Source organism: Helianthus annuus, chromosome 6, assembly GCF_002127325.2.
Source record: "Helianthus annuus cultivar XRQ/B chromosome 6, HanXRQr2.0-SUNRISE, whole genome shotgun sequence".
NCBI classification, from domain to species: domain Eukaryota; kingdom Viridiplantae; phylum Streptophyta; class Magnoliopsida; order Asterales; family Asteraceae; genus Helianthus; species Helianthus annuus.
Genome location: NC_035438.2, coordinates 131,957,441 through 131,972,902, shown reverse-complemented (window position 1 = coordinate 131,972,902; position 15,462 = coordinate 131,957,441). Strand labels below are relative to the sequence as shown.

At 38.5% G+C, this 15,462-nt stretch overlaps 1 protein-coding gene across 1 annotated transcript; it reads right to left on the bottom strand.

The window, feature by feature from the left end:
• Positions 1-13,982: 13,982 nt before the first annotated feature.
• LOC110933063 lies at positions 13,983-15,191 on the bottom strand. Its single transcript, XM_022176304.1, has one exon. It carries the CDS (start codon positions 15,189-15,191, stop codon positions 13,983-13,985), a length of 1,209 nt encoding a protein of 402 aa, XP_022031996.1.
• Between the last annotated feature and the right edge of the window lie 271 nt (positions 15,192-15,462).

The following is a 15,462-nucleotide window of genomic DNA, read 5'->3' as shown; positions in this document are numbered from 1 at the left end:
TCCCAAATGGAATGGGTAGAAGAGAAGGTTTTGGGCTTGTCTTGAGTGTCGGGAATCCAAGATCTTTATTGGGTTTTATTTTTATACTATTTACAATCCTATTCGTTGGGATTTATTTAGAACGTTTCATAAGAGAAATTACTTATTTGGGCATAACATGCCTTTTTAAAATTTCATTTATATACAAGTTCACATACCTCACGGGGGATCACTCAACACTCGGCCGAAGGTGTATTTTTAGTGAATCACTCGAGAGCGGCATGGAACTTATTCCTACCATAAGCTTGCCAAGCAATCAGTCCTCCTCCTTTTTAACTTTATACCTTTGTAAATATCAAGAGGACTTTTTGGGTGAAGGGTTAGGCTTGGGCTAAAGGTGGGTGGTTGGGTTAGTGGTTAGTAAAAGGGCGAAAAGCATAAAAAGCGTCGGTTTTCGTAAAACACTTTGTTTTTTTTTTTTCTTTTTTCTTCTTTTTTTTTCTTCACTTTTTTTTATTCTAATGAAGCATTTTTCAAACAAGGTTTCTTTTGATGAGCTTGTTTGTTTATTGCTAACTTCATCTCTTTTTTTTTCTTTTTTTTTTTGTGTCACAAGAAAACCGAGCTTTGTTACTAAAATAAAGGGTTTAAAATGAAAAAGGTTTTGGTGGGTAAAGGGTGTTTGTTTTGGGGAAAGAAACGAAAAGGTTTAGGCTCAAAGGGGTTAACTAGGGGGATTTTTGGGTAGGTGGTAAAAAAAAGGAAAATTAATGGTGTAGAAATAAAAAGGGGTTAGTCCTAATGCCTCCATCATTTACTTACTCGGGTTTAAGTTGGTAAGGACCGGGAATGTATCGTCGTGGCAAGTTCTAGAGTCGTAAGAACCAAGCGGCTATTCACACAAGAAACGAAAAATGAGCATTTAGTTTAAAGATGTATATTTGTATGCTCAATAAAGGCTCAAAACTCACTTTTGTGGGAATGGGTTTTTATGTGATCAAGTATATATAATCAAATTTTAACTAAGATTGTCATGCCGTTTCATAATCTTCTTATTTGGCTCTTTTTATCACGACGCTATCGGTTGTAAATTTATAAAAATATAACCTTTTTAGAACTTGTTATTCCCAAATTAAACCAAGACAAGTAAAAAAAATGAAAAGTTTTTGAAAAAATTTGGGGTGATTAGCGGTTCCAATAGAGTTTTGTGTAAGGCTTGTTATTAGGACTTGCAAAATTCAAGGTTTTAGCATCCCCCCACACTTAAATTACACATTGTCCTCAATGTGTCCCAAAAATAAGTTTTTCGGTTGATTAAAATGTGTAAAAGTGGGTTAAAAACAAGATTTTATGGTACTGGGTAGCTGAACACGGGGTGGTGTTGGCTGAACACGGCCCCATGTCCAGACTGCCAGTACCAAAAGTAAACAGAAGGCTGGGCACGGGGGCGTGTTCAGTGAGCACGGCCCCGTGTCCAGGTACCTGAACTGGGCATTTCTGCAGATTTTTGGGCACGGGGGCGTGTTGGGTGAGCACGGCCCCATGCTGAACTTGCAGTAATGAAGAAAAATTGTCGAGAGGCTCTGTTTTTGCGCATGGGGTGTTGGTTCAAGTTTCCCTTAGTATCCTTCACCATCCCGAGTGTGTTTTATTCCTGCAAATTAAAACTAAACTAGAAAGCATAAAAGTTAAACTAATCTAAAACTAAGGATAGTTCCGCGGAATGCCTCCGTGGTGCGCCACGTTTATAAGGCCTTGGCTAGACCCTCCTTATCGGGTGGTTCAGGCTCATCTTCAATTAGGGGGTCATTATTGCCAAAAGGATATTTCATTGAGCGCTCAAGATCTATGCTCCTTTTGAATGCCCCTAATTGAAGAGGTAGATTGTTGTACTTCCGGTTTTTCAAAGCTTCATGAGTTTTTACAAAAGGTCATCCCAACACTAGAGGAGCTTCATCAAGGATGACAAAGTCGGTTGGGATTACCATTTGATTTGTTTGAACCAAGATATCCTCAACTACACCGATTGATTTTATGATTTTCCGATTAGATAGAAAAATGAGTATTTGAAGTGGAGAAAAATCACTAATACTTAATTTTTCGAAAATGTAGTTTGGCATTAAATTAACACAAAGATCTTTATCAATTGTAATATTACTAATAAAGGAATTTTGAAAAAAAACATGGAACCGGTGTAATGTTAATTTCAAAAGGGTCTTCTTTTATTAGCGAAGTTTGATCATTAGTTAACTTAACACTCACTAGTTCTTTGATTTTAGCACTAGTGTTTAACTCTTTTAAAAACTTGGAATGAGGGGTTATTAAACAATGATTTTCGAAAGTAGGTGACAAGAGATTAATTTCTTCAAAATTAGACTCTTCATGAATTTTAACATTATCGGACTCACCTTTTTCATTGTTTAACTCATGTGTCGGTTTTTCACTTTCTTGTTCTTCCATTTTTACATTTTCAACTATCTCTACGTTATTATTACTCTTCAATTCTTCTCTTGCGCGAGATTCCTCTTCCCTTGCGCGAGATTCTTTCATGTAACGTTCGATAGTTTTAATGTGTTCTAATATCCTATTGGTCACTTCGGTGAGAGAAAAAGAATTTGGATCCTCAAAGCTTGAATCCGGTTGTTCGATCCTTGGCTCCTCATAATACTCATATGAAGTAGATGGTTCACACCATTGTTCTTCATTGTAAGTATATGATGGATAAGGGTCGAAACTTTGTTCTTCATAGTACTCATATGAGGTGGGTTGTTCACGCCATGGTTCCTCATAGTAAGAGTATGAAGATGGTGGCTCATATCTTGAATCTTCAAAGTATGAGTATGAAGGCTCATACCTTGGTTCCTCAAAATATGAGTATGAGGGAGGAGGTTCATACCTTTGGTCTTCATAGGATGTGTATGAAGTTGATGGCTCGTACCTGGGCTCCTCATTGTAGTTGTATGAATTGGATGGTTGATATGAGTTATTATATTGAACCGAGCGTGCGTTACGACAATTAGTTCAATAATTACCCCTATAATCATCCTCATCATAGGTGTAGTTGTAACCTCTTGAGTATTGATCCATAAGAATCACTCAACAGACTACAACTGAGTCTCGGGACCAGAAAACAAAAACAAAGATGGAAACAGAAGCTGGACATGGCCCCGTGTTCAGTGGACACGGCCCCGTGTTCAGGGTCTGTATCTGGGCGTTTTAATTAAAGTTACTGGTCACGTTGAGCACGGGGGCGTGTTCAGTGAGCACGGCCCCGTGTTCAGACTCTGTATCTGGGTATCTAACTAAAATATGCAGCACGGGGGCGTGTTCAGCGAGCACGGCCCCGTGTTCAGGCTACTGTAAATGCAAACTAAACTAAAATGCAGAAAAATGTGCGCGCGTTTTGAAAAGGTTTTGAAAAACTGATTAGGCCGTCGATTTTAAGCTTTCTTAAAATCCTTGTGTCCCCGGCAGCGGCGCCAAAAACTTGATGCGTGTGTAGTGCGATATATTTTAGATGTATATTTAAGCCCTTTTTACACTTTTAGCCAAGTTTTAAATTTATAAAAACACGATATTTACTAACACTAAACACACATATGGGCAAGTGCACCCATCGTGGACGTAGTATAGTGTTGGTAAGATACCGAGGTCGTCCAAGGACACAAGAGCTTTTAGTACCGGTTTATCCTCAACGTCTAATCAAATCAAAAAGTGAGAAAAAATGTTTTAATCAAAGAAAATAAAAACTAACTAAATGCTGAAAAATAAAATAAAATAAAAACAGATAGACAAGATGAATCACTTGGATCCGACACATGTATTAGTATAACCTTTGATTATTTTCGCACTTTTGCACTTGTTTAAGAGATTATCTTAGTTATTGTAGTAGGCCCCTCTTTTGAAGGCGACGTTACCCTCAACCCAGTAGTTTGAGTCAGCAAGGATACAATCCTAAAGGGTCGGATTATTGAAAGATAATGAATTAAGTTATTAATGCAAATTGTGGTAGGCCCCGCTTTCGGCGGTGACGTTACCCTCGGCTAAGTAGTCTGAGTCAGCAGGGATACAGTCCTAAATAGCCGGGTTATAGTATTAATAGTAGTTAACTTATGAGGGGGTCAAAGAGTTTGGATCCCCGCCATCCAATACCTATGGGCATTGAAGGAGATCCTACTAAATTTGACCCAGGTCCCAAGCAGGACCTCTAAACGCTGAACAAGGGCAAGACCCTTACCAAACCGTTCCCTTAACCCCCGACCAGGTAGCCAACATACCTCCATATAGACCGTGGAGATATGAATAGTGAAAATCTTTTATTTTATATAGACAGTAAAATAATGCCAAGACACCACGGACAAACGATAAGGAAAGATCACCTTCAACATAAGCAACTAGTTATTAAAGTCATTAATACAAAACCAAATAAAAAGTGCAAAAGATTGAAAATAAAAAGTATTATACTAAACACTTGTCTTCACCAAGTGATGTAAGAGACTTAGGCAAACATGGCCTTGATTGTCAAGAACTCTTACGATTAATCTTGGATCCTGAGACGACTCACACACTCTATGATGGATAATGGATGATGGTGGTGGATGATGGTATTATGGTGGTGGTGGGTGGTGGATGAAGTGTGAGAGAGGTGGTGTGCCAAGGGATGAGTTGAAATGGCTCCAAGCACTCCTATTTATAGGCTGAACAGAAGCCTGGGCACGGCCCTGTGTCCGCTGGACACGGCCCCGTGCCCGTCTGACACTCTCTCTCTTCATTAATTGTAATTCACAATTACAATAAATGCACCTGCAGCACTCTGACCACGCCCCCGTGTCCGCTGGGCACGGCCCCGTGGTGGGCAATAAAAGCTTCTATCACTTTGTCTTTTCTGCCAGGGCTGACCATCCTGGACACTGCCCCGTGCTCGCTGAGCACGGCCCCGTGTTGAGCTGGACACGCCCCGTGTCCGCTGGACACAACCCCGTGTTCAGCTGGGCACAACCCCATGCTCAGCTTTCTTCTTGTTTTTGCTTTGGGAGATGCTGTCGAGGAGTCGGGCATGCCACGTTTCTTCCTTTTCTTTGTATTTATGTTGGATTTGGCTGCATTTTTGCTTCTTTTGTTCATTTAAGCTCTTTTAACCCTGAAAATACAAAAGGAAGACAAAAGTACACTTTTACAACATTAGTACTTAAAAAGGGTTAGTTTTATGGCTCATTTGATGTAATTTATATGTTGCATTTTACTCACATCAGTTCACCACTTCACTTGGTGTAACAACAACCAAGGAGGGTCACGAACTAGGATTTGCACAATAACATAAACAACCTAACTATAGAGAAATCATCAAATCATGTGAGGATTGTATGTAGGACAACCCAAGTCGTTCCATAATCACTCATGTATCAAAGGCTATGTTTGACTTGATTTGTGGGTTGAAACCCTAAACAAAACACCAAGTTTATGAGGTTTAATCCTCTGATTTTAAATGTCTCAACCTTGGTTTTAATCTTAACCAACCATGGGATAAGTTGTAAGCATTAGGACATAGGTATGAGATGTGTTGAACACAAGTTACATAGGTTTAAACAAGTTTTTGATGAACATAAAAACAAACAGAAAGTTTATGGACGATTTCGGGGCATTTCCAGGTCTGATTTCTCCAAGGAGAAGTCTAGGAATCGAACCCCATGATTATCCAAGTAAATAGGAAAAAGAATCAAGTGATTTCGTTAAGAAATGAGTGAGTTATGCTCATTTTCGTGAAGGGGTGTCAATCTGCTCGAACCCTTGCTTTCAGCTACGGTTTGGAGGATGTTTTGAGAGTTTTTAGTGTTGCAAAAGTGGTAGGGAGGCTGGTTATAAGTGGTATTTATAGGTGGAAGGATTAGGGTTTCAATGGGTTGGGCTTTGGAAGTGTTTAGAAGGGGTTACACCTTGAAACTTGCCCACAAAGCCCAACTATATGGGGCTGAATTTTGCTGAATTGGGGCTGCCATATTTCTTTATTTTTTTATTCTTTTAAAACATTATAATGAGTAATTTTGTTAATTAAGTTGTGTAATAATATGCAACAATGTTTCCCCTAACTTGTAACAAGGTGAAATATGAAATAAAACATGATTTAACTAGGTAAAAAGTGTAATGTACAAGTATGTAACATGTTTGTAAGTGACAAGTATATGTCACATATTAGATGATTATCCGTTGTATAAATAAGCATATTATTAGGGGTTTTTAGGTAACAATTTGAGGACAAGCATGGACATGCATCGTGAATAAGTATCGTATAAGTATGAATTACAAATAAGGATTCGATGTACAATGAATTCCAACGTATGAACATGTATGAATATGTAGATAGCGAATTTAAAGAAATACGAATTTTATTTATGATCCAAGTCTCGGATTTTACAACGAAAAGACGACTACAATAATACAAGATTTCCAAAAATAGCATTACAAGGCGAGCTTTCTAATTATGGAAAGTATGAAAAAGCAGGGCGTTACAGTCTCCCCTCATTTAGGAAATTTCGTCCCGAAATTTATTTAAGAGGTAGATTTAAAGAGTTTTGGTAACAGTTCGAGACTTGAGATTTTGAAACGTTTTGAAAAGTACGAGATTTTGGGAAGATAAGATAAGTTTGTAAAATGATTTGTCGAGCCGAAATGGGTTTGAGGCATAAGCAGGGGTAAACAGGTATATGTAAAACGATTTGTAATGGCTAATAATTAGAAAGTTCTAAGGGTAATAAGATAAGTTAGGATTTGAATGCTTAAACGAGCTTGATTGTGAACGAGGTTCGTATGAAAGGAAGGAAATAGGAGCATGGGGCGAACAATTGACACTAAATGAACGCAAGAATACGAATGATATGGGCATTAGATAGATGAAAGTAGCATGTTAAGTATGAAGTCTCGTCATGGATAATCGGACATAATGTGTTTGTGAGTTGCTTAAAGCTTGTATTAGGTCCAAGAGGTCTGTAAAACACTGAATTTCCCATGGCACGTTTTACGAAATTTTGGTAACATGGTGAAAACACTTATATATAGGAAGTACCAGCGGCGTATCCACCATGTTTTGACCATGTTACGTCCGTTTCGTCTTCGGTGTCATGTTACGTTTCGTGTATTACCATACGCAGTAGCACACTCTATGGTTCTCATACGCCTATCACTATAATCCCGTGTGCACCCGTGATTATTTTGATCGTCGCATGATCCGCATAGCTTGTACTAGTTGTGTATGCATCAGGGTATACATAAAAAAGTTTAGAATGTGTACGTACAAGAATATAGTATATAAGCAAGTCCATGTTTAAGTATGTGTGGGACCCACGCAAGCGAATCCCTCAGGTTACGCTCGCGTATAGGTACGAATGTATGAATCATGAGTAAGGATGAAAGTATGAGCATAAGTTTAAGTATGAATACGCATGTATGTATGAGCATAAACATAAAATGTGTAAGTAGTATGTGTACAAGCAGAAGCGTAAAACGTATAAGTAGTATGTGTATGAGTACAAGCATAAAACGTATGAACATAGGTGTAGGCATGAAAAATAAATATTGCGTATATAGTGTTCGTTGGGACATCACGGATCTAAGTGTAATAAACATTCAAAAGGTCGAGTACGTAAATACGAATGATATAAATGATGTTATCGCGAGGTATCGACCAAAATGTGTACGATGATATGCATGTATAGTTGTTTAAACGAAACGTTGAGTTTATTGAATCAAATTTAGATTGAGCTTGGTTTGAAAGGTAGAATATAGTTTGCATATGTAAGAGGATATAAAGTACTTATTGGTCATGCATATCGTATTTTGTAATGAATGGAAATGCTACCTTTGTTTTAAAAGAGTTTACGAAATCCGAAGATGGTCGGTCCCCATGGAGTCTTCTTGCCCACGTGTTTTGAAAAATAGGTGTAGAAAAAGGTAAGTTCGTTTCATCAAAACAAGAAATTTTGGAGTTTTTGTGAATACGTTGATCCTTGGAAAAGGGATTTATCAAAGGTCTTAGTGTTCATTTTAAAGGGTTTTGACAAATGGTTCGTTGATGTTGGAAATATTCTTTGGTAAAACGATCTCATAATATCTATAAGATCCTATAGGTAATTGAGAAAGGTTGGTTTGGTTTCAATTAAGAATGGAAGTCTCTAGTATGACGATATAATGTGAGCAAGTTTTAGTGATTAAGTCGAATACGAAGTTCATGGGAAAGAGTTTCATTGGGCCGATTAAATTGATAGGTAGCATTTCGTAAGGTTTTGAAGTTTGCGTAATAAAATGTTTTAAGACATGATTAAGAATCTCGTGTATATGAATTGAGTACGTTTTGACAAATTAATGTATTTTGAAATTGGTATGAGTGGGTATTTTGAATAATGATAAACAATTTGGGTATAAAATATGATCGAGTTTGCATAATAAGATATTTTGAAGAGACGTTTTGGTAACGATCACCTAGGTAAGGGAATCACCCCTAACTCGTTGGTGAGGTCGTTTTTAAGAAAAGGGGAGTGGAGTTAATCGTCAAAGTAAGGAAATCACTCCAATCTCGATGATACCTCTCCACTAGTTGTTACAAGGAATAAGAATTTAAATTATATGAAAATCATGCATATATAAATGTATCGAAAAGGTTCGATATGTTGTGCGTGTGAAAAGAGAAATCAAAGGTAAACTCGAGGTTGAAAGATTGCATCGTATAAAATGAACAATAGAAACACATGTTTGACCAAAGTTTGGAGTGTTCCAAAACGGAACTTTGACTAACCAAAGTGGTCGAAAAGTCTTTTGAATTTGAGGAGCATGCTTTGGCCTAATCGGTAAAATACTCTCGCCGACAAGTCGGTTAACGGTATTTACCCTTCCGGTTACTACATGTCCCAAATCAATCGAAATTTCGAGACTTGGCGGGATTTATGAAAAAAAATGCCAAGGAGTGGAACTAGTCGACAAGGTGCGGGTTTCACCCCTAACTTGACGATTTCGTATCCTAAGTGTGGTTGGTACTCGTCGGGTCAAAATTTAATTTCGACGTGTTGACGAGGGTCCACTAGAATTTGAAATTCGAATTTCTCCATCAAGGTGAGGATTTCACTCCTAACTTGGTGGCGAATTCCGTGTAAAAAGAAAGGTAGAAGGATTGAGAGTCATTCACCAAATTGTGGGTTTCACGCCTATTTTGGTGGACTCGTCTCGTTTGTGCAATATGTGTGTTGTCGGATTTAGAATAGTCGAGTAAAACGCGTGAGGAAAAGTGTATATTAAAGATTAAACAAACAAGTATAACATGTCAAGAATATCACAATAAAAGTGAAATGATGAAACGAATATTAATGCATAAAAAGTATGTCAAGAACACACATAAAGGATAAGACGATGAAACAGGTATTAACACATAATAAAAATAAGTGTAGCATGTTAAGTGTTAACGCATAAGTGACACATATGCTTACAAGATTAAGAGAATAAATAAAAGCAAATAAGATAGCATGCAAGTAGTTTTTAGTAAAACGTACGAATAAGGCTCTAGAACTATAGACTAGGTTAAAGCATTCCTACTTTTCCTAATTCCCTATAGTTATGGCTCTGATACCAATCTGTCACACCCCAACCAATGGCGGAAACATCGGGATGAGACGAAGTGTGAAGATTGCTAGAGACATCATAACGCTATTTGTGACAATATTTAATAAACCGATTTCATTTCATAATTCATTTGTCAATGTTACAAAGAAATCAAATAACGTCAAGTTCAAAGGAATTAGAATACAACATAATCAAAATTGATACAACGATTAAACCTAAACGTCTATATGTGTATCTAGGCATCAACGCTACTTCATTTCATAGCATCATCATCCTCAACCTGTAACATGTTTAAAATAAAGTTCAATGCAAAAGCAAAGGCGAGTATACAAGTTTAAGCATAAGTACAAGTATAAGTATAAAAGTTTAAAACGAATCCACATGGCAACTTAGTTTATAAGAGATCAACCTATCGTGGCATGCAATATTTCTAGCCAACCTCTGTTTACGCAAGCAAGTTTAATTAATTCAACATGACCCAAGTTTAAGGGGGCGGTGCGTTACTCCTATAGCGCTATACATGTCGAAGGGAGGCTCGTGAGAGCTAATGACTAAAACATATCACATAATTATGGTCCACGTAAGCATCAAGTATCATAACATAGTATTCATGTATAAGGATTGTTTTGTGCATTGCATAAAGAATAAGTTTAAGTGTAGTTTAATAGTAAAACATGTTACACCCCAAAAAGTGGTAAACATAAAAAAAGGGGGTTGCGAGTATACTCACAAATTTGCATATGCTTTCCGATTATCCAATGTGACGAAGTTGATGGGGTTAGAAAGTTGAATGTGTAGGGTTAAAGTTCTAGTATGCTTAGAGTCGAGATTCGGTATTTAAAACAACATAAAAGTAAGATATGAGAAAAGCATGTGAAAATAATCATCTTCAACACTTAACCCTTGTATGACACTTGGTAACCACAAGGGTTATGATAATGTTTTCATGAGTTGAACACCCATAAGAATCACAACAAGGTTTAGGTCTTAGGTGATGTTCTACTACTTTAACATATAAACACAAGTTCAACATCAAAGGTTCGAATGAGTGTATATATACTTAGGTTAGGTACTACATATTATTTAGTCCAATAATTCAAGTAGGAGGTAGAAGATTAGGATCTTCATTTAGGCACCTCGTATTATTATAGATGTCATGTATGGGGTAGGAAGGACATGCTTCCATTTAGGAACCCTTTGAATGTTCACCACTTCACTTGGTGTAACAACAACCAAGGAGGGTCATGAACTAGGATTTGCACAATAACATAAACAACCTAACTATAGAGAAATCATCAAATCATGTGAGGATTGTATGTAGGACAACCCAAGTCGTTCCATAATCACTCATGTATCAAAGGCTATGTTTGACATGATTTGTGGGTTGAAACCCTAAACAAAACACCAAGTTTATGAGGTTTAATCCTCTGATTTTAAATGTCTCAACCTTGTTTTTAAGCTTAACCAACCATGGGATAAGTTGTAAGCATTAGGACATAGGTATGAGATGTGTTGAACACAAGTTACATAGGTTTAAACAAGTTTTTGATGAACATAAAAACAAACAGAAAGTTTATGGACGATTTCGGGGCATTTCCAGGTCTGATTTCTCCAAGGAGAAGTCTAGGAATCGAACCCCATGATTATCCAAGTAAGTAGGAAAAAGAATCAAGTGATTTCATTAAGAAATGAGTGAGTTATGCTCATTTTCGTGAAGGGGTGTCAATCTGCTCGAACCCTTGCTTTCAGCTACGGTTTGGACGATGTTTTGAGAGTTTTTAGTGTTGCAAAAGTGGTAGGGAGGCTGGTTATAAGTGGTATTTATAGGGGGATGGATTAGGGTTTCAATGGGTTGGGCTTTGGAAGTGTTTAGAAGGGGTTACACCTTGAAACTAGCCCACAAAGCCCAACTATATGGGGCTGAATTTTGCTGAATTGGGGCTGCCATATTTCTTTATTTTTTTTATTCTTTTAAAACATTATAATGAGTAATTTTGTTAATTAAGTTGTGTAATAATATGCAACAATGTTTCCCCTAACTTGTAACAAGGTGAAATATGAAATAAAACATGATTTAACTAGGTAAAAAGTGTAATGTACAAGTATGTAACATGTTTGTAAGTGACAAGTATATGTCACATATTAGATGATTATCCGTTGTATAAATAAGCATATTATTAGGGGTTTTTAGGTAACAATTTGAGGACAAGCATGGACATGCATCGTGAATAAGTATCGTATAAGTATAAATTACAAATAAGGATTCGATGTACAATGAATTCCAACGTATGAACATGTATGAATATGTAGATGGCGAATTTAAAGAAATACGAATTTTATTTATGATCCAAGTCTCGGATTTTACAACGAAAAGACGACTACAATAATACAAGATTTCCAAAAATAGCATTACAAGGCGAGCTTTCTAATTATGGAAAGTATGAAAAAGCAGGGCGTTACACCTTCACCCCACAAGTATTTGGAACCCATATTCTCCCGGATCGAGTCTTCAACCCGCTAGTTCCATCCGACAAATCCTTTATCTGGCCGATTATTCTTTCCTTCTTCCAGTTCTCCTTTTTTAATGCTTCTACTTGCGCTTCTTGGATACGTTGAAGTATACCCGAGGTCACCACAAGCTGCATCGACCTTGCTCGTATTGGGACGTGTAGTACGCTTTTTTGCTCAAAGCATCTGCCACCACATTTGCCTTTTCGGGGTGGTAGTGTATTTCGCAGTCGAAATCCTTCACCGTTTCTAGCCATCATCCCTGGCGCATGTTTAACTCCTTCTGATCGAAGAAGTATTTTAGGCTTTTATGATCGGTGAATATGGTGCACTTTACCCCATACAAGTAGTGCCTCCATATTTTTAACGCAAACACCACCGCAGCCAATTCAAGATCGTGCGTGGGATATTTCTTTTCATGTATCTTCAGTTGCCTCGAGGCATAAGCTATAACTTTGCCTCGTTGCATCAGAACACATCCGAGCCCTGATAATGAGGCATCTGAGTAAACCTCGACTCTGTCCGGCAATGTTTATACTGGAGCTTATGTTAACTTCTCTTTTAGCGTCTGAAACGCCCTCTCTTGTTCTCCACCCCAAATGAACTTCTCCTCCTTCCGGGTTAACTTTGTTAGTGGCGACGCAATCCTGGAGAAATCTTGAATGAATCTCCTATAGTACCCCGCAAGCCTAAGAAACTTCTAATTTCCAAAGAGTTCTTCGGGGGATTCCATTCGACACGACCTCGATCTTTGACAGATCCACCAACACTCCATCGGCACTTATGATGTGGCCGAGAAATTGCACCTCTCGTAACCAAAAGGCGCACTTAGAAAATATCGCATACAACCTTTCTCGTCTAAGTGTCTCTAATACTTCTTGTAAATGGTGTGTATGCTCAGCTTCACTTTTTGAATACACCAAAATATCATCTATGAACACGATGACCGATTTGTCTAGCATTGGCTTGCAAACCCGGTTCATGAGATCCATGAAAGCCGCGGGTGCGTTTGTCAGCCCAAATGACATTACGAGGAACTCGTAATGTCCGTATCATGTGTGAAAAGCCGTCTTCGGCACGTCTTCCTCCTTTACCTTCAATTGGTGATACCCCGATCTGAGGTCAATCTTTGAAAACCAATTCGCACCCTGTAACTGGTCAAATAGATCATCTATTCTCGGAAGCGGGTATCGGTTCTTTACCGTGAGTTGGTTTAACTCCCGATAATCGATACACATGCGCATGCTTCCATCTTTCTTTTTCACGAACACTACCGGTGCACCCCAAGGAGACACACTCAGCCTTATGAATCCTTTGTCAAGCAGGTCTTGAATCTGGGACATCAACTCTTGTACTTCCGACGGCGCGAGTCGGTATGGTGCTTTAGCTACGGGTTTTGCGCCCAGAATCAATTTGATTCCGAACTCTACCTCCTGCTCGGGCGGCATTCCCGGTAAATCGTCCGGAAATACGTCTTCAAAGTTACATACCACGGGTACGTCCCCAATCTTCGGTAGTTCTTTCTCAGGCTCATTTGCGTATATCATAAACGCTTTACATCCATGCCTCATGAGCTTGTGAGCTTTCATCATTGAGCATATTATAGGATTACCTCCCTTTTCGCCATAAATTGTAACGTGTTTTCCGCTAGGAGATGTTAGCTTTATCTCCTTACGAAAACACACGACCTTCGTGTGGTGCTGAGATAGCCAATCCATCCCAACAACTACTTGAAATTCCCCCATTGACATCGGGATTAGGTCTATTAAATATTCTTCATCATCAATGCTTAATTTGCAACCTCGACAAATATCACAAACTATAAAGCTTTTGTTGTCTCCTATTTCAACTTCTAAGGGCACAGATAATTTCGTCAATACGAATGAAGGATGTCAAATAAATCCATGCGAAATGAAGGACTTATTCGCACCCGTATCAAACAATACACGTGCAGGAATTGAGTTAATCGAGAATATACCTGAGACCACATTGGGTTCTGTCTTTGTTTCAGCCGCAGTAAGTTGGAAGGACCTAGCCTTTGCCTTTGGAGTTTCCGTTGAAGACTCTTTTGTGTCTCTCTTCCCAACCAATTCGGGGCATTCAGACTTTTTATGGTCGGGTTGATAACATTTGTAACAAACGGAAACCTTTCCGGGGCATAGCGATGCAGTGTGCCCCGTCTTCCCACATATCGGACACGGTTTGTCTTTAAAGCTGCACTCACCTTTGTGCCCCTTTCCACAAACCTTGCAACTTGGCGACCCGCCTTTAGCCTCCACTTTCTTCCCTTCTTCAGTAGTTCTAGCTTTCTTTGTAGGGCTTGGATTCACATCATGTGCCCTTCGCTCACCCCTTTCAACTTGCTTCTTTAGCTCGATTTCCCGCTCCCGGGCGGTGTTGATGATTTCAGTGAGAGTTTCATAATTTGAGGGAGTCATAAACTCCCGGTATTCAGCACTCAGCATGTTGTAATAGTAGTATATGTTCTGCTCTTCAGTGGTGACTAACTCGTCACAGAATCTCAGCTTATCCATGAAGATACCCGTGATTTTATCAATTGATTCTCCCTTTTGTCTTAATTGGATAAATTCCTCTTTGATCCTGTTGATAACTGCTTTGGGACTATGGTGTTTAAGGAATGGCACCTTAAACTCATCCCAAGTCATAACCCTCGCCGCTTCGGCTCCTATTTCTTTCTTCTTATTGTCCCACCAATCCTTGGCTTGACCCCTCAATTGACCCATCCCGTAAGCAACAAAGTCACCTACGTCACAATGGGTCCGCTCAAACACCCCTTCAACATCACTTATCCATCTTTGGCATATTATCGGGTCAACCTCCCTGTTGTAGATTGGCGGTTTACATGCCATAAATTCTTTGTACGAACACCCTTTGCATTCTCCCGATTTTTCTTTTATAAGGTTGACACTATCTTCCAACCTTTTAACTCGCTCTTCAACAAGTGACAACACCGTGTTTTGAATTTTGTCTATGAACCCGGATAGACTACCTTCAATTGCCTTCCCCACTTCTTCGGCCATTATCTCCTTCATTTGTTCGGTGCTTGTCTGCACCGGATCATCATCATTTCTTTCCGACATCTTGAAACTGAAATGTTTACATTAAACGTTAAACATTTCATTTATAACTTAGCTTTATTTACATCGGTTTAGCCAAGTTCATAACTTGTTTTGACCGTTCACTTTTTGGTGCACTTTCCGGGTTTGAGTGAATTAACACACTCTTCCCGTGCACATCAATTCACCTCTCATTTATTACAATAATATAATCTATTAAAATAACAAATTAATTCTTACCGGACGATCGATCAAGCTTGAACCGAACACTTTGTTGACAACCTTAAGCTCTGAT